The sequence below is a fragment of the Arachis ipaensis genome, chromosome B04 (assembly GCF_000816755.2).
Source record: "Arachis ipaensis cultivar K30076 chromosome B04, Araip1.1, whole genome shotgun sequence".
In the NCBI taxonomy this organism is placed as follows: Eukaryota; Viridiplantae; Streptophyta; class Magnoliopsida; order Fabales; family Fabaceae; genus Arachis; species Arachis ipaensis.
Window position 1 is genome coordinate 128100910 of NC_029788.2, and position 19276 is coordinate 128120185.

The window sequence follows — 19276 nt, forward strand, 5'->3', positions numbered from 1 at the left end:
CCAAAAAGAAAGATGAGTCATCACAGAGATATCTTTTAATATTCTTATTACACATCAACACACATGATTAAATGTTATATCCTCTAACATTCAATATTTGATTTGTAATGTTATTATAAACTCAATAAAATTCCTCTCTAGAAAAAGTTTATATAATATTTTTTATTTTTGTCCTACATTTAAATTAAAATTAGTCAATCCTTTACTTGTATGTACTAAAAATATTAACCTTCTAATATTAAAAGATACTCATCTGACAAAAATGACAAATATGAAATTCATACCGTTTACGCCTCACATGCATGTATTGCTTTCAAATATTCCTCAAAAGGAAAAAGGCACGAAGTAGATCAAATTAATGCTAGGTATAAAAATTAATTAATTTTAGTTTTGCACAATGCCCGAATTTAAATCTAGTTTTTCATTATTTACATGATTTTTCATAATATAATTTATCTTACAACCATTTTTTTTACATCATATTTTAGTTTAATTTTCACAATTAAACTCAACAATATCACAAATTAAACCAAAAAAAAAAATGCATGTGAAAATCAATGAGAGGATTCTTCTTAAAGACACACCATAATCAATCCAGCCTCCTCAATAGATATGCAACTTGAACTTCTTTTGTCAATGGCATGATCCAATCACCATATAACTCAGCAACTAAGCTTGGAACTATTTTGTATACTGCCTCAACTTGATGCTCCTTTGCATCATTTATAGCCACCTCTTGTCCATAAGTTTTGGCTTTCATCTCTACTCTCCTTTTAATTACCTCTTCAACTTCAGTATATGTCAGCATTTCCATTAACCTATCCTTGTCCTACAAACCCAATAACACAAAACAAAGTTGATTTTTTAGGGAGAAAATAAAAAAAGAAAAAGAAAATCAAAGTTGTGTATATAAGTTATGCACACCTTATTGGTATTAAATGTGTTCTAAGAGTACGTAAGAATTTTTCGTTAGACAAATTTAGATTTAATTTAAGTAGAATTTACGTTTAAAATATCAAATTAATAGGTTTTTCATCTTATAAACTTCTCACTCTTCCTTACTTTCTTCGATGTCGGACTAATTTTACTACTTTTCACACTTGCAACATTAACAATATTAAAAGCGGATTTAACATTGACACAAGAAAGATAGGATTGTACTATTTCCCTAAGAAAGATAAAGAAGAATTGCATATATAGAATTTGTACCTGCGCTTTAATGGCATCTTTATATGCATCAGGAGAAGCTTGAAACTTTGCCTCTGCTACAAACTTCCCATAATGGATTCTCTTGGAGAGAGCCTGCAGTAACAACACAAATAAATCTCAAGTCTTCAATGTTATGAACAATTAGCTTATTACAATCTCAAAACTTCTGAGGCAGAGAAACAATTAACATTTCAAAATAACACATGATAAATGTTAACTCCAGAATCATGCAATGGTTTATTATATCAGCTATAAGTTACTCACTCACCTGCAAGCAAAGTGTATCACAAACAGAAGTGGATCCATAATTGCCATCATTTCCTTCTTTAACTAATCTTGGGATAAGATCTCTGAAGTACATGTTCCACACTTTTTCATTTATGTTAATTGAATTGGCAATGGGATGCAGTACCTATTCAGTGAACAAACACTTAATAGAAGCTTATGTTGGTTTGAATTTACATTCAGAACTAAATTTGTTCAACAACTAAATCATATATAGTTCTATCCAAAAATTAAACTTCACTATTTGATATTTTCTAACACATACATAATCCTTACCTGAGGGTATTGCATAGGTGGTAAAATTGATTCAGGAAGATCATCAGGAAAGAAAGGATGTTCATCAGGACTCTTGTATCTCCCTACCTTCAATGTAACGAAAAATGCGCGTATTATCACATAATGTTACGTTATACTAGCAAAAATAACTAATTTTCAATCACTGCTTCCATTGAATGGTCATGCAATTATGAAAGACATGATAAGATGACAGTATAAAACACTATCTATACATCATAGTTAAATTATATACACAATTAATGTATAAAGTTAATTACTCTCATGCTAAATTATTGCATACCTTAGCATGAAGCTTCTCAGTTTCCCTAAGCATGTGTTCCACCAATGAGCCATGAAATCCATCCATTGAGAAGGCATTAGGGTCATATGTATCTGCATTGTACAAGTATTGTGCTCTCTCCAAAAGGCTAAAGATTATGCTATCCTCTTGACGAATCAAAGTGTGTCTTATGTTATCTAGGATCAGTTTTTCACTCCCATCAACCCTTTTTTCTGCTGGCACAAATCTAGAGACAACAAATACTCTTATCTTATTAAAAATTTGATAAGAACAAAAAAAGGAGATTAAAGTGAGGGGCATGTGCATAAAACTTTAAGAAGAATGATGGTTTGGAGTTACAAACAGGGTCTAAGAGTTTAAATGATTCCATGCACAATTGTAACTACATTTAAGATTATTTCAATACATAATTACTAATGACTTGTTAACATGACAGATCAGCAATCAAGGCACAATGAATGAAACAAACATGCATGAAATGGATTCCAAAATCCAAATAACATATGAACAAATTAAAGGGTATGTACTATACATAATAACTCACCCAGTTGATGTGGCAAATGCCTTGAGGGAAAGGCCACCATGCTTTTTGGAAAAACATGATGAGGTTTGGTTGGAGGGAAAACATGATAACTTGCAAGAAGGAACAAGAGATGCTGAAGAAGAAGAATCAGAGACAAAAGGAAGAGTAGGTTGTGAGATAGAAGCTCTTAAAATCTTGGCCTCCATTGCAATATGAAAATGACACAGCAGGAACAACAGAGAATAATGATATTTCAAAGAGAGGCAGAGAGAGATGTAATAACTTTAAACAAAAATAAACACAAAAGTGGGAAGAACGTGTGAAGACTTCTTAAGTTGAGTTTGGTGCTGCATTTTCGTGGTGGTTGGTGATGTTTCAGCTTTAGGACAATAGAAAAGTTAGGTATATGTGTTAATTAGTTGTTGAAACTTAGCAACTAAGTAGAAGAAATTCTCAGACACTATAATAATTCCGTTCAATTTGGATTTTGGACTGTGTCCAAATAATAGGAATCTCACAATTTTATTTATTAAGTATTGCAGATTTGTAAAAACTCACAAATTTACGTGTATTTATTTTTATATAAAGTTAATAAAAATTATTAGATAAAAATTTTGTTAAATAAATTAAATTATTTAAAAATTTTAAATTATATAAATTTTATATAAAAATAATTGTATGTGAATATTTATTTTTTTAAAAGAATTGTATTTTTTGTAACAGTTTGATTTTCTAATATATTAAATTCTTTTAATACTAATGTTTATATAGCTTATAATTCCAAATTTGAAGTCATTAATTAAGAGAAAAAAGCATATCACTATTTTAACCTAAACGTGCAAGATTTTATATTTAACCACGATGCATTGGATTTTGGATCTTAGTAGCTTTAATTAGTTAAGAATTAAGATGCTTTCAATTTTGGGTTCTCATCAACTTTGTTACAAGTGTATTTAATTTAAGTATAAATAAAGTGTCGTAAGTAGTCATATGTATATATATAGAAACTTTTTATTTTTATAGGTAGAGTGCAAGAAACGAAGACCTGATGAAAGCTAAAAACACAAGTGGTGGTGTTGCTGAGACGTGTGCTGTTTATATTTGAAACTAAGAGTCAATAATGTTGTCACTCACCAAAACTAAGCAAGCAACAACAAATTATTTTCTTTACAGCTGCTATTGTCAACCTCAAATATGATTTTGTTGTTTGTTTTTCGTATAAGGTAGAGAATTGTTAATTCAATTTCTACATCTAGATTCTGTTATGTTTATGGCATATTATTTTATTACATTTACTCTACTAATTATATTAGATATATATTAAAATTAATTATTAAAATTAAATATATATTAGAATATAAACTATATATTAAAAATAAATTAAACTCTACATATATTTATATATAAATATATAATAATTAATTTTAATATACAAATAACATATTTTTATTCTAAAATTGTGATGTATGATTCAATATAGTATTCATTTTGTACAAAAAAAAGCCTTAGGATGATTGATAAGTTGGATCGAATCTGGTCGGTCTTGGTGGTGGTGCAATCGGATTCGGAGAGGGAGGGGCTGACACAAAAAACATTAAAATTAACTCACTGTTGTGTTGATGTTAGGATGTGTTAACAGAATTGACGGCGGGACAAAATTGTTCAATATTTTAAAAATCGAACCGGATTGACCGGTCGGATCGGTTTAACTACAAAATCAGTAAAAAACCGTTGAACCGGACGAGAACCGATCGGTCGGACCGAATCGAAACCCGGCCGGTTTACACAAAAAAAAGGGAAGCTCATTCGTTTCTTTCTCCCTTTCTCCCTTTCTTTCTTTCAGTCAGAGAAATCACCCCAACCCAACCACAAAACCCTAGCACTGTAAGCCTACACCACCGCCACAAGGAGTGGCATACTGCCGCCGTCCGTCGCACTCAAAGTTCGCCATCCGTCATCTAGCTTCCCTCGTGCTCCAAATCTTCAACCCCTGTTCGCTGTCACCGATCGCGGTTGCTTCATCGAGCTCGGCGTCCGTCGTCTTTGTCTGCTCAGCCGCGCTTCCGTCGCCGTTTGTTTGCCGTTCACGTTCGCGTCTTCGTTCGCATTCTTCGCCATTCGCGTTCGCTCGGCGTTCACCGTTCGCGTTCACTCGCTGTTCACCGTTCGAGTTCGCGTTCGTCTGGAAGCCACGTTGCTCTGCTTCAAACTCTGCCACCAACCCGCGCGCTCCACTCAGCCGTCGAACTGCTCTCTTTTGTCCCCACCGTGAGTTCCCTAAACCCGCCACCAGACAATACACTCACACAACACCAATACTCTTCTTCAAACTCTGCAACTTCTGATTTCTATTACAATAAGTAATTATTTGATTTGGTAGTGGTTTGGATTTTTTCATAGACTAAATTAAAGTTACAATAGTTATATGATGATTCCACTTGCATTAGTGTTCTTCTGGTAAATTTTTTAACTGTTATTGTGAACTTGTTAATTTGCTAATGGTTCTTGTGTTCTTCTGTTACTTTTATTTTTTTTGTTTTGTTGTGATTTTCTGTTATTGAATTTGTTAAGTTGATTTGCTAAATTGTTGGGCCGCTGTTGTTTTAATTTGTCAAATTGTTTGGTTGCTGCGACTTAATTTGTTGGATTTTCTATTTAGGTCTTGTTCTTGTTTATTTGCTAAATTGTTGTTGTGTATTTATTGTTTATTTGAGATTATTTACTATGCAGGTTTAGTGTCATCCCTGTTTTGGAATGTTTTATAATGTACTAATGTTTGTTGCTGTTTTGTAATTGCTGGTTGCAGGTTTAGTGTGATTATTGGTTAATGTTTTGGTTTAGTGTTCTCTCTTTTCCAGATTTCCCTTCTCCCTGTATTTCTGCATGTTGCTGAAATCTGAATTGGTAATCAATAAATTTGCCTTTTTGCTGTAACTCGGGACTTTACTAGGATTTGTTAAGTTTGTTGCTGTAACTTGCATTTGTTGCTGAATTTGTTGCTTCCCAGTCACAGAATCAGAACAGAATGCTCAGTCAGTGTTTGATTGATTGGCTTTGCTCACCGATTGTATTTGATGATAAATTTTAAATTGATAACTTTTAAATTTTAAATTTGCACTGCCCATGTTATTGATTCACTGTTCGTTCAGTGCTTTTTTGTTGTTGTTAATCATTGTGATGAGCTTTGTTAAAATTTGCACTGCCTATATTACTGAGTGTTCTTTCAGTGCTTTTTGTTGTTAATCATTGTGGTGAACTTTGTTAAAATTTGCACGGCCTATGTTACTGATTCATGGATGCATCCCTCTCGTCATTATCATTGGCATGAACTCCGAACCAAAGCCCCAACTCTCTGGATAAAATTGTAATGAAAGCTTATGGGGACTTTTTCTTCTACTTAAGGTATGAATTAGAATGATGAGGCCAAGTTGTGAATACACAAGTGTCAACGGACTATAATATATATTGAATTTGTGACATTAGAAGGGTGTAATAATAACAATAATGGAGTCATGTTACTTGAATATTGAGGTTTAACATTTAAACTCTCAGCTTCTTAGCCCTGTTTGATTCTTCATCTCAGGCAATTGAATCGAATCAACCAGGCCTTCTTTTTCTTTTTCTTTTAGTTGATTCTTAATTTTTCTAATATATGTAACTTTCTGAATCAAGTGGATCAGATTATGTAGTTTTCTTGATTTGGGATATTTTCGAAGACGCATTAGAAGAGCTATTTTATTATTATGTTTGCTAATAATAATATTCACATGTTCTGTATGCTTGTGATTGTTTCGGTGTTTACATTTTCTTTCCAAGTCACTTGCTGTGGTTGTTCTCTGAGTTAAGGCTTTGTATGTGTGTGTGTGAGAATGTGATAATGTTGAATGCTGTTGCATCTAATAGGAGTTCTTGGAGTACCCTCATCTTTGGTCCTTTATAATTTATTTATTATTTTATTCTAAAACGGTTTTTTCGGTTGAATTACCGGTTGGACCGGTTAGATCAATAAACCAGTGAACTAGTGACTAAAGCGGTTTGATGACCGGTCCGGTTTTCAGAACCTTGGTTAACTGATTCCTACGGCAAGACAACATTGAGTCATTTTTGAAACGTTAGGGACTTAAATAGGACGATTGAAACGTTAGGGACAAAAACGATACTTTCCTCTTTAGAGATTTATTAGTTTTAGAATCAAAAGTTTTGATCAAGGTTTTGAAAACCGATTCGAACTGATCGGTCAAACCGCAAACCGATAAGAATCACGGTTCAGTCATATGTCAAACTCGCAAAATAGAAAATTGGAGTTGAACTGTTAAACCGGTTGGAAATTGGTTCATCGAACCGAACCGAAATCTAGCCGGTTTTTTTAACTTGACCAAAAACGCTGCCGTTTGGTGACCTGATCCACTAAGCCCCTAACCATTACCAACCCAGCAACCCTAACTCACTACAACGGAGCAGCAGCCCCTCCTATCACCCTCGACCTTGTTGTTCCTTTCAACGCAGCGAGCTCACTCCCTCACTTCCGTTCAGCTGCCGGACTGCTCCTGCCGCCATCGCAAGTTGGAGCTTCGAAGCTCACTCCCTCACTCCTGCTCGTGCAGCTAACGTTTCTGCAGTGGAAGCACAGTCGCCATCGCAAGTTGGAGCTTCGAAGCTCACTCCCTCACTCCTGCTCGTGCAGCTAACGTTTCTGCAGTGGAAGCACAGTCGCCGGGCTCTCCTTCTGCCTCCGTCGCGAAGCTCTGTTCCACCGGTCAGCGCTGCTCCCCGTCTTGCCCAGGATCTGCTCTGCTCTGTTCCATGCGTGTAGCCTCTAGGTATTTTTTTTAAAACAATAATTGTTGAATAATCTGTGAACTTGTTATGGGTTGAATAATTGTTAATTAATCTGTGAAGAGGAGAGGGTGAGAGAGAGGGGGTGAGGATTACGCCAGGAGCATTTTTGGTATTCCAGAAAAAAAGAGAGTAAATTAGAGAAGGATAGTGCATTTTGGGTTTCTTTTTGTTCACTGCTTGGAACTTTGTTGCTGAGAATTGTACATGTCTAAAGATGTGCCTTCTGATATAATGATTTGCTAAACTGTGTGACTTCTGCAACAGTCTAACTACATTGAGTAGCATTATGCTAGACTATCATTTTTTGGTTTCAACTTTCAAGTTTTTTTCAAGAGGATTTACTTGAGTGATAATCCTTATTAATCTTTGAAAAAGTTTGTTCATTTTGGTTAAAATTGTGATTGGTATACTGTGTATTGGAAATATTACTATCTTTTGTTAAATGATGCTGATTTGTTCAATGTAATCAGTCTTTTATCAGGGAAAGAACAAATTGGTTAATTCAATGATGACTATTTTGATGAGTTCAATAATAATCAGCCTTGCTGTAAGTTGAATTTATTCTTGAAAATATCATTGAGCTAATTTGTTGATTGATGAAAATTATCAATAGAGTTGAATTTGTTGCTAATTATCATCAGTGGACCTTGAATTTGTTGTTGTCTTACGGAAATAATCACTTAGCTAAATTTTTTATTATTGTAAATTATCTTTAGAGCTAAATTTTTGGTTGATGAAAATTAGGATAGTTGAATTTGTTGTTAAAAATTAGAGGCCTGCTACACATACAAGCTTTTTCGACTTACAAGTTATACAAGTTGCTCCAAGTCTAAGAAAAAAACACGCGCTCCTTCAACAACACATTTACTCTTCGTCTTCTTCCTCAATCAAAACGCAAACCATCAAGAAAAAAACACGCGCTCTTTCCATCCACGTTCACTCTTCCTCTTCTTCCTCAAACAAAACGCAAACCATCAAAATTCAAAACAAACTACTACGATTCTGCAGAAACGTTCCAACTCTTCGCGAAGAGTAGAAGAAATCAAGAAGAAAAGATACAAATCTCCATAAAAAATCACCAGAAAAAAGGAAAAAACATTATTCAGGGTACTGTTTTACTGTTCCTTTTAGGTTTTTCTTCTAGATTGTCTCTGCCATGTGCCTCATCCTTAACCAACAAAACATTAAAAGATTTCAAGAAGAAATATACTGTCTCCCCCTATTTTGGGTGTATTTCTGTAATCCTTTCTGTAATACACCCAAACGATTACAGAAATACACCCAAATGATTACAGAAATACACCCAAACGGTTACAGGAATTTACCCAAACGATTATAGAAATACACCCAAAGGATTACAAAAATACACCAAAAATTCGTTGAAGTACACCTCATGCATATTTTAGAACTCTTTCTCTTTCTTCTCCTCATCTTCTGCTGCTTCTTCTTCTTCAAAAACGATTTCAGAGCTTGATGTAAAAAAACAATGAAAATCGAGAATAACGAAGAAAGAAAACAGAGAGAAAAGCACGTAAATAAAGAAGAAGAACAGAAAGAGGAAGAAGAACGTGTAGCAAGAAGAAGAAGAAGGAGAAAGAGAAGGAAAGAAACGAAAGAAAAGAAGAAGAAGAGGAAGAGGAAAAAGAACGTGCAAGAAGAAGAAGAACGAGAAAGAGAAAGCAAGAAACGAAAGAGAAGAAGAAGAAGAAGAAGAAGAAGAAGAAGAAGAAGAAGAAGAAGAAGAAGAAGAAGAGCTTTGCATCGCGTTTTGGAGGGTTTATTCGTTAATTAACTTGTAAAGCATACAAGTCCTAATGACTTGTATGCAGAGCTTTTCTCTAAAAATTATTAGTAAGTTGAATTTGTTGCTGTAAGTTTAGTATTTGATTCTTAGTATTGATGAAAATTATCATAATTGAATTTGTTTTTAATTCAATAAAAGAATAGATAAATTTAATTAACTCAATTAACTAGATAAGTAGATGATTGAATATTTATTATTGGTTTGGTTAATTCAATGAATATTTTTTTTTATTTCTTGTAACAATCTTAATGAGTTCAATAGGGATATAATGATGAATGAATAATAAATTGTTATTAATTGATAAGATCAAAATTAGATTTTGGTTGATATAGTATTTTAAATTTGGAAGATATTTTAAAGTTCATATTAGGCTATAATTATGTTTTAGAATGTTTATTAATAATTTATTTATCTACTTAATATACTAAAACTGGGTTTTCCCCCAGCTAATAAAGGTGACATGTCGATCTCTCGTGAGTCCGTTTTTCCTCCAAAATGCATGAAATTTTCCATCTATTCTAAATTATTTTATAAAAAATATCTTTATTATAATTATATTATAATTATACTAATTTAGGAACATATCTTCATTATAATTATATAAAATCAATATTTAATGCACTATTAAACTACTTTTCAATTATCAATTAAAAATATTTTTAATAATTTTAATAATAATAATAACAACAATAATAATAATAATATATGATAATGATATGGTTTCTAAGTAGATTTATAGGTCAAGTTCAAGCCACATCTCCTCCACGTTTTCTATGTTTGTCCGAAAATATTTGAAGTGGAGCATATAATGAGATTGAATTTTCTCAATTTAGGTTTAGTTTTGGAAAATCTGTGTCAAATGTTGAAGATGCAATTCAAATATTGGTACTATATTTAAATTTTCTTCTCTTAAACTTTTTGTATTAAAAATAATTTTATAACATATTGTATTTTTTCAGAAACTACTAGCGTTCTGGTGCATTAATGCAATGCCATTGAGGAGAATAAAAGTCAATTTAGTTTGACAATTTTAACAAGAAGATAGTCTAAATTTGTACGGATTCTAAGTGTTCAATGTTATGATGTTATTTCAGTTGGTTGTTACAATAATGACTCTAATCTATACGTAGCTAAGGATTAGAATAGATTAAATATTATTTAAATAATTTAATTCTAATATTGGTATTTGATTAAATTAGTTTTAGAGAAATTTAAATTGTTGTCTCAATTTATATATTATGACTATTCTTTTTGGGAATTTTTTATTTTTAATATTGGAGTGGTAGTGGTGTTTTTCTTAAATGTGGATTTTTGGGGTGTTATACTTAAATGTGGGATCGTTTAACTAGAGAAGCAGAAATCGGACCGACCGATTTGTGAGAGGTACACAAATCGGTACCAGGGATTTGTGTAGGGTACACAAATCGGTGCCAGGGATTTGTGTTAAAAAAAAATTAAAAAATTTTAAGTACAGAAATCGGTGCCAGGGATTTGTGTACTTCCACAGTTTTTAAAAACACCAAAAATTACCATGTTAAAGTATATTACCACTTTTACTTCCATAACAAGAAAGTATGGAAAATAAAGACAAGAATTATAAGGCTATAGAAAGTCCCATCCAAGTTTGACAAGAGCAAGACGGCTTGCATAGAAATAGTTCTAATAGATGATAAGATTAGTTGATTTATTTATTAAATTTTTCAAGTAATGCTAAGTTCAATTTATAAATAGAGTTTAATTTCGATGCATTGACAGTGTAAAGTATTTTACACAGTCGTGCAATCACATCCGTTCTTTTGAATGACCATTCATGCGGTCAATGTGAAAGGTATTTATTTTTATTGATGTGTCATTACGTAATTAGATGCACGTGTAAAACTACTTTACACTGTCAGTGCATCAAAATTAAATTCTTATAAATATTTGTAATTCATATTTTAAGTTAATTTTATAAATACACCATTTCACAAGTCAAAGACAATTCTTTTTAATAGCTTTGAAAATGCTAATAGCTTTTATATTTAATTTATTTTGCAGTACGATAAAATTCATTGTTCAATTAAGAATTATTTGACAAAAATATTTGAGAATGAATTGGTAGAAAGGAAGGTCTATGTCTTCTCAAATTTTGAAATTGAGAAATCAAGCGGAATATATCTTCTGACTATACACACGTGCGAAATATCTTTTGAGAAGGAGTCACGTATAGTACATACGATCGATGATCATAAAATTTCGGATAATCATTTTAATTTACTTGCCCATGCTGATATATTAAAACAAACAAATGAACGATTCTACTTATTTGGTACGTAATTAATTTATATTAACCCACACAAAATTATTTTCCTTTTGATTTTAAGTTTTGCTAAAAAATTGTATAATAGCATCGTTTTATCGATAACAAAAATTATTTTTAAACGAGATAATTTCAGAGAATTCATAATTCAAACATAATTTTTATACACTTAATAGATACATTCGAGTTAATACATTTAATACTATATTTAGAAAACACGAACAATACACATCATATTATTTATTAATTAAATTATTACAATTCAAATTAATTTTAATAAAATAATTTAAAATTTTAATTTTAATTTTATCATGTGTATGGCACGGATTATTATATTTGTTAAAATAAGCTAAAATTATACCTAATGCAACAATTTCGGTAAAGTACCATAATTTTTAGTAAATTAAATTATCATAAAAATTCGTATTATTTTATTCTCCTGATAAACAATTTTATAATTACGTTAATCATATAATTGTATATACTAACATTGATACAGTGTTGTTTCAGTATATATTTTGCAAGTATCAAGGAATAGCATTGAATTGTTATTCAGTAGGTTTAAATTATTTATTGTTTATTACAGAACTTTATACATTAGTATTCTCTATTAATTTGTTCTTCATTTTGAGTTAATTTTGATATGTTCTTATTTCACAGTAAACAAACATATAAAATTAAACTTTGTTAGTGGATTTAAGTATTACTAGATTATTTATAGTTATATTAAGTATATATGTTTGATTTATTGAAAAAAGTAGATTAAATAACTATTTTATAGTTAATACAATTAACACTATATTAAGAAAAGAAAAACAATGCATACAAGTTATTTTTTTTATTAGTTAAATTATTATAATTGAAAATAATTTTAACACAACAACTTAAAATTATAATCCAACCCCAACGCCCACCTCTACAACACTCTCATCAGAGCTCAGGCCCAAAACAAGGCTCACCCGTCCATCGCATTTGAAACCTTCTTCCAGATGCAGAGGAACGGTGTTTTTTCAGATAGCTTCACCTACACGTGTCTGTTGAAATCTTTTGACGGTTATAGCTGTTTTCGGATGGTGCAGATGATCCATGCACATGTGGTGAAGTTTGGGTTTTTCGGGAGTGATATATTTGTGCCGAACTCATTGATAGATTCGTATTGTAAATGTGGGGGTGCTGGAATGAATGCGGCAATTTGGTTGTTTTTGGAGATGGAGGAACGGGATGTGGTGACTTGGAACTCTCTAATTGGTGGGTTGGTGAGAGGTGGTGAGTTTGAGAAAGCCTGCAAGGTGTTTGATGAAATGTCTGAGAGGGATGTGGTTAGTTGGAACATCATGTTGGATGGGTATGCTAAGGCTGGGGAGATGGGGAAGGCGTTTGAGATGTTTGAGGGAATGCCCGAGAGGAATGTTGTGTCATGGGCGTCGATGGTTTGGGGTTATTGTAGAGCCGGGGATATGAATATGGCGAGGATGTTGTTCGATAAGTGTCCTGGGAAGAACTTGGTGATTTGGACCACTATGATATCTGGGTATGCTGAGAAGGGGCTTGTTAATGAGGCAACAAAGTTGTATGATAAGATGGAGGGAGTTGGGATGAGGATTGATGATGGGTTTCTGATAAGTATTTTGGCTGCATGTGCCGAGTCTGGAATGGCTGCATTGGGGAAAAGAATTCACGCTTCTGTTGAGAGGCGGAGGTTTAGGTGTAGCACTAAGGTGTTGAACGCATTCATCGATATGTATGCGAAGTGTGGTTGTGTGGATGTTGCCCTTGGTGTCTTTAGTAGGATTGAAAAGAAAGATTTGGTGTCTTGGAATTCCATGATTCAAGGGTTAGGCATACATGGACGTGGTGAGAAAGCACTTGAGCTTTTCACGAGGATGGTACATGAGGGTTTTGAACCGGACAAATATACATTCATTGGTCTTTTATGTGCTTGCACCCATGCAGGCCTTGTCAATGAAGGGCGTAATTACTTCTATTCAATGGAGAAAGTGCATGGGATTGTTCCTCAAGTTGAGCACTATGGTTGTATGATTGATCTTCTTGGTCGAGGGGGACACCTGGAGGAAGCTTTTCAGCTTGTGCGCAGCATGCCTATGGAGCCAAATGAAATAGTCTTGGGAACTCTTTTGGGGGCTTGTCGAATGCATAATGATGTAGATCTTGCAAAAGCTGTGTGCGAACACTTGTTTGAGTTGGCACCCCTGGATCCTGGAAATTTCAACCTTTTGTCAAACATTTATGCTCAAGCAGGGGATTGGGTGAATGTTGCTAGTGTAAGGTGGCAAATGAAGAACACAGGAAGCCAAAAGCCTTCTGGAGCTAGTTCCATTGAGGTAGAAGAGGAAGTGCATGAATTTACAGCATTTGATCAGTCACACCCTAAATCAGATGATATATATAGAATGATTGACAGATTGATAAAGGACATTAGGCAGGTTGGATATGTTCCAAAGGCTTACGTCAGCCGAAGTGATGCTTATAGTTTTAACTTTTAAGAAATGAATATGATGATTTAATTGCATACGTTGCTGTTGTATTAAAAGTAAGGATGTCATCATATACTTCGCAGCTGCAGCTGCAGCTTGTGGTTTAGCAAAACAGAGAAATTGTATGCAGGGACCAGCTTGTGCTTACAGTGGCAGCAGCACTGTTGTAAAGCCAATGAGAGGGAACAGTTTGTAGTAGTTGTAAAAAAGAAGCTCTTCAAATATAATATACTGAGTGGCAATTCCACTCAATTGCACTTGTTAATTCGATTCTTGCTGAGCATTATTGATTGGATTTGAGACATTCACTTGAGCATAAGGTTATTTCTGGAGCTATATGTTATCTCTTATTTTATTTTAGTATGACCGCTTCTTGTATCTGATTCTGCATGTTTTGTGGTTGTGGATATGTGTCTGAGAGAACTCTCACTCAATCCCCCGTCTCCTCTTTTTGTGTCAGATTTGCAGAGTACTCATGGACTCTGAAATCCTGTTATATTCATGAGTGGAACAACTCAATTGAAGTGATTCACTTAAAAGTTTCTTACCCTAGTCCCTGAGTTACAAGCAACTGAAGCTATTGGAATTTTCTAGTTTCAACAAAGTTCCTTACAAGTATATTCTTGCTTCAATTTTCAACCTGTTTCTTTTCCATTCTGATTTTGGAACCAGGTTTTCAGTTTTTTGGTGTCATGTCTTAGATCAGTCACATGTACGAGGAGTGTCGACTGCTTGTTGCTCAATCATGTGGAGAGCTTGCAGATTTTGTACGGCCTGAGATTCGGGATTCTCTTAATTTATCTATTGTGCAGCAATTCTGCTGTTGTTGTTCGAGAGGCTGCGGCTTGTAATCTGGCTATGCTGCTTCCACTTTTCCCAGACATGGATAAATATTTCAAGGTCAGCCTCACTTAATTTGCTTGAGGCAATCATGAAGATTACTGACTTGAGACTTGGCTACAATATAAGCTCTAGAACAAGTTGATAAGGCATGGTCTAGGAATGGAGCCTTCTCCACTTGTCATAATATAAAAAAAAAAAAAAATTTAAGGAACTATAATTAAGGCTGAACAGTTGATACAGTTCTCTGTTGTTTTCTTTGTTGATAGGTGGAGGAGTTGATGTTTCAATTGGTATGTGACCCATCAGGAGTGGTGGTGGAAACTTCTCTCAAGGAATTGGTTCCAGCGTTGTCCTCCTCTTTCTGGGGTTGAAGGGTCTGCAGAATCACATCTCTGTGTCCTGGGTGAAAGAGAGTGCTGGAATATAGATATTCTTTTAAGAATGCTGGTGGAATTGCTTCCTTGGGTAGACCAGAAAGTGATAGAAACATGCCCCTTTTCGCACAACACTGAAACTACACAAGCTATGGTATCTACCTCATTGCTCGAAATGTATGCCAGGTAAGCTTAGCAAGAGGAGTTTACTTTGGCATAATACAATTAGGACATTTGAAAGAGTCAATGCCATTGACTTTGGGTGTTGATGTCCCATCCTCCTCGAAAAGGGATGGAGGGAAGGAAAAAGGTGGCACGTCATGTTTTCACAATCACTAGAATAGTATGCTTGATTCAGATTGCAATCTGTATGCATTATTCACAGTCATAGACAAGAAAGACTAATTTGTCCAAATCACACTGTCAAAGTTTCTCACGTCTTTCATGGTTTGCTTTTGCTAGGGGGGCAGTTGAATGGAAGCATGTTGAATGCTTTCCTAATTTGATAGAGCTGGCTTGCATGTTACCACAGAAAGAAGATAATCTTCGGAGCCAAATTTCAAAGGTTACTTTCCTTCTCTTTTTTCAATTGTTTTGAGTGTCTCTTGCTCAAATTGATGTTCGAGTTTCTGCTAATCAGTATTGTGTAAATGCAGTTTCTTTTATCCGTTTCTGAAAGGTTTGGGGATTCGTACATGACATGCATAATGCTACCTGTATTTTTAACAGCAGTTGGGGATAATGCTGATTTGACATATTTTCCTAGTTCCATCCGTTCTTTTAATGGTTCTTGAATCTCCTCTCTCTAAAGGTTCAAATACTTGTTTTGTATTTGACTATTCGCTTGCAGGTTTGAGACCAAGTTCCGCTGTTGTTGATAGGCTCTCTACGATGTGTCTTACCACTTTTGTTGGCTGGTGTTATGGGTGCTCCTGGAAAACGAACTGTTAGCAGAATATTTGAGGAAGCTGCTACTAGAAGAAAACCACATGGAAAATCCACCAACAAAGTACTCTCCTGAGATTATCAATGCTATCCGTTTCATCTGGTTTGAATACCACCACATACATTATTCAAATATAATTGCACTTTTTCACCCAATGTTCTTATGGAGCTTTCTTTCTTTATTAATATTTTGTGTGATAATTATGGAGCTTCTTTATAACGCAGCATATACGAAGAAAACCATGGTTTGATATTTACTATACTGTGGGAAATGGTTGTTAGCACTAATGTAAACATGAAAATAAATGCCGCCAAACTGCTTAGAGCTATTGTAAGCTGCTTTTTTTTTTCTTGGTTTCTAGTTACCTTTCGTATAAATAACATCAATGTCTTCATCAATAGGTCCCGTATATTGATGCAAAGGTTGCTTCAACTCATGTTTTGCCTGCCCTAATTACTCTTGGATCTGATCAAAACCTGAATGTGAAGTATGCAAGTATAGATGCATTTGGTGCTGTGGCTCAACACTTAAAAATGACACGGTATATGTTATTTTTGTTTCTCCTCGGTTTCTATAAAGATAGTGATGTCAATGCATTTCATATTCATGATCAAATGAGGTATCTTTCAGATTGTTGACAAAATACGGGTTCAAATGGATGCTTTTCTTGAGGATGGCTCCCATGAAGCTACTATTGCTGTTATTCGTGCATTGGTGGTGGCAGTGCCACATACAACAGAAAGACTTAGAGATTATATCCTTAACCTTGATTTTCGAAAAAATATGTTCAAAAACTTGCTTAATGTCCTGACATTTTTGTGTCATTTCCCGTAGCCATTTGCATTTTTTTTGTTGGCTTTCAAGATCTCTTAGACTGTTCGGTGGTTTTCCTTTAACTCAACATACATCTTTTGTCCAAGATTTTCCAACTTACAAGTATGCCAAATGCAATAAGTGATTTGATGCGTAGACGAGAGACAGAGAGAATGCATTTTGTGAGGCAATCCGTGCTCTGGATGCTACAGGTTAGCTGATTTAGTTGATTATATATCAAGCTTGCATCTCCAAACACTTCTCAATGTATTTATGCTGTTTTAATGAATTCTTAATAGTCCAGTATTGAAGTTGCACATAGTGACTAGCTAACAGATACTTGTTCTCTAATCTGTTATAGGCTTTGGAGTGTTTAATCTGTTGCATTACCATTTTTTACATTTCCATAAGTTAGGCAGAATGAGATGTGCTTGGAATGACCATGGTTTTTAGCAAAAGAATCCTTAACTCTTGTTGAACAGTGGCTAGGTTTTATGAAGAAGTGTGCTATTCAACTGTTGATAGTAAGACATTTGTTTGGTTAATTGTAGAAAATAGACAATATATCCCAAAAAAAATACAAAATAGAATCATGATGTTTATCTAGTCTCTCATTCTTTACATATCCTCACCAAAATTGTCCTAATTTTAATAATAATAATAGGAAAAAAAAGAGAATCTTTTCACACTACCAGTATTTAGCAATCTGAACTGCAACAATCTTATTGTGAACATTTCTAGTTTACAAGTTCTGATCTCTCAGACTTTATTTTGATGATGCTGAACATTTATTTCTTAATAGATTTCCCTGCAAATAGCATCTGGGACTACCTTTTGCCTGCTATACAGAACCTCTTGAAAGACGTGGAGGCACTGGATCCAGCCCACAAAGAAGCTCTTGAAATTATTATGAAGGAAAGATCAGGGGGAACCTTTTATTCTATCAGTAAGGTGATGGCCGGCGCTCATCTTGCACTTCCAACATCAGTCAGCAACATCTTCGGTGAGGATGGGTTGCTTGGAAAGAAAGATACCACTACTGATCGGTCATCAGAGGCTGCTTCGTCGCCAAATACTGGTGCACCTTCACCAGCAGAGGACACTAGATTCAGGCGCATCATGCTCGGAAACTCCGGTCACATGCTTCGTGGCAAGGGAAAAGCCCAAGAGGATGGTCAAAAACAATAAGATGCATGTACTTCATCGTGATTCTCATACATCAGGTGAAGGTTGCTTTTGTTTAATTTATTAAGTATCCAACCACCAAGACAAGCCCACTTGTTGGGTTCTAAAGTTTCTCATACAAATTAGACAGTTCTTTAAACTAAAATATTCATGTAGTTTTATCTATTAGTTTAAGATTTTGGGATAAGTAATTATATGGCATTGTATGATTTATATATCTGATCTTCTGTTAGAGGAGACGGTAAGGATTGTATTGTAACAATACAATCTAGATGATTATATTAAGTTTATTTAAAGAACATTTGTTTTTCATCATGATCATACATATGAAATTTAGAGGTTAATTAAATTTTCTCATTTCACCTTACAAATTAACCACTCTATCTTCTACTAATCCACCTAATCTTTTCTAAAATTTAGTATTAGATTTCAATTAACCTAATTCGCCAAGCTGGATTTCATAATACAAGCACCTCTCTAAGGTTATTTTATTATTATTATTATCATCATCACAAGACTATCACAAGAAAAAGATAGAGAGACAGATGGCCAGGTAGATATGAGAAATTGAGAATGTGCAGAAAACAACGTATGTATGTATGTATGTAGGTATTATTATGTTTATTATTTCTTCATTGATTCACGGATCCTTGCTGAGTAATAATGTTTATTATTTCTTCATTGATGCCTTATCAATTTCGATTCGATTCCAAAATATATAGAATTTGAAGTGTGTTTATGACTTTATGTACGTGTTTGCTAGCTTGCATGCTCCTTCAGCAACTCGAAAATAATGACACTTTTTAAATATTCATTATGAAGGATGCTAAATATAGTGTGGAAACAAAGGTCAATTTATCATTTTTTTTCGATATTTTTCTTTTTCGATATTTTTCACGGTGACTACACAATAATGTAAAATAAAGTGAAAATTCACGTGCATTTATTTTTATGTTAAGTTAAAATTGAGAACTATTAAATAATAATTCAATTCAACTAGATATTCTTTAAAAATGGTACAATATTTAGCTTTTTATTATAATAATTTAAAAAAAAAAACACATCTAAAAATTGTGAATAGATT

At 33.7% G+C, this 19276-nt stretch overlaps 2 protein-coding genes, 1 long non-coding RNA gene and 1 pseudogene across 3 annotated transcripts; 3 read left to right on the forward strand and 1 right to left on the reverse strand.

The window, feature by feature from the left end:
* Positions 405 to 3042, reverse strand: LOC107635358 (chorismate mutase 1, chloroplastic). Its single transcript, XM_016338827.2, has 6 exons — positions 2616 to 3042; positions 2072 to 2297; positions 1771 to 1857; positions 1478 to 1621; positions 1210 to 1302; positions 405 to 829 (listed from the first exon to the last, which is right to left on the reverse strand). The coding sequence occupies exons 1-6, from the start codon at positions 2798 to 2800 to the stop codon at positions 590 to 592; spliced, it is 975 nt and encodes a 324-aa protein (XP_016194313.1). The 5' UTR covers positions 2801 to 3042; the 3' UTR covers positions 405 to 589.
* LOC110271338 lies at positions 4404 to 6660 on the forward strand. Its single transcript, XR_002361981.1, has 2 exons — positions 4404 to 4862; positions 5401 to 6660. It is a non-coding gene; the product is annotated as an uncharacterized LOC110271338 (long non-coding RNA).
* On the forward strand, positions 12526 to 14040 carry LOC107635359 (pentatricopeptide repeat-containing protein At3g29230). Its single transcript, XM_016338828.2, has one exon. It carries the CDS (start codon positions 12526 to 12528, stop codon positions 14038 to 14040), a length of 1515 nt encoding a protein of 504 aa, XP_016194314.2.
* On the forward strand, positions 14095 to 18504 carry LOC107637305 (annotated as a pseudogene).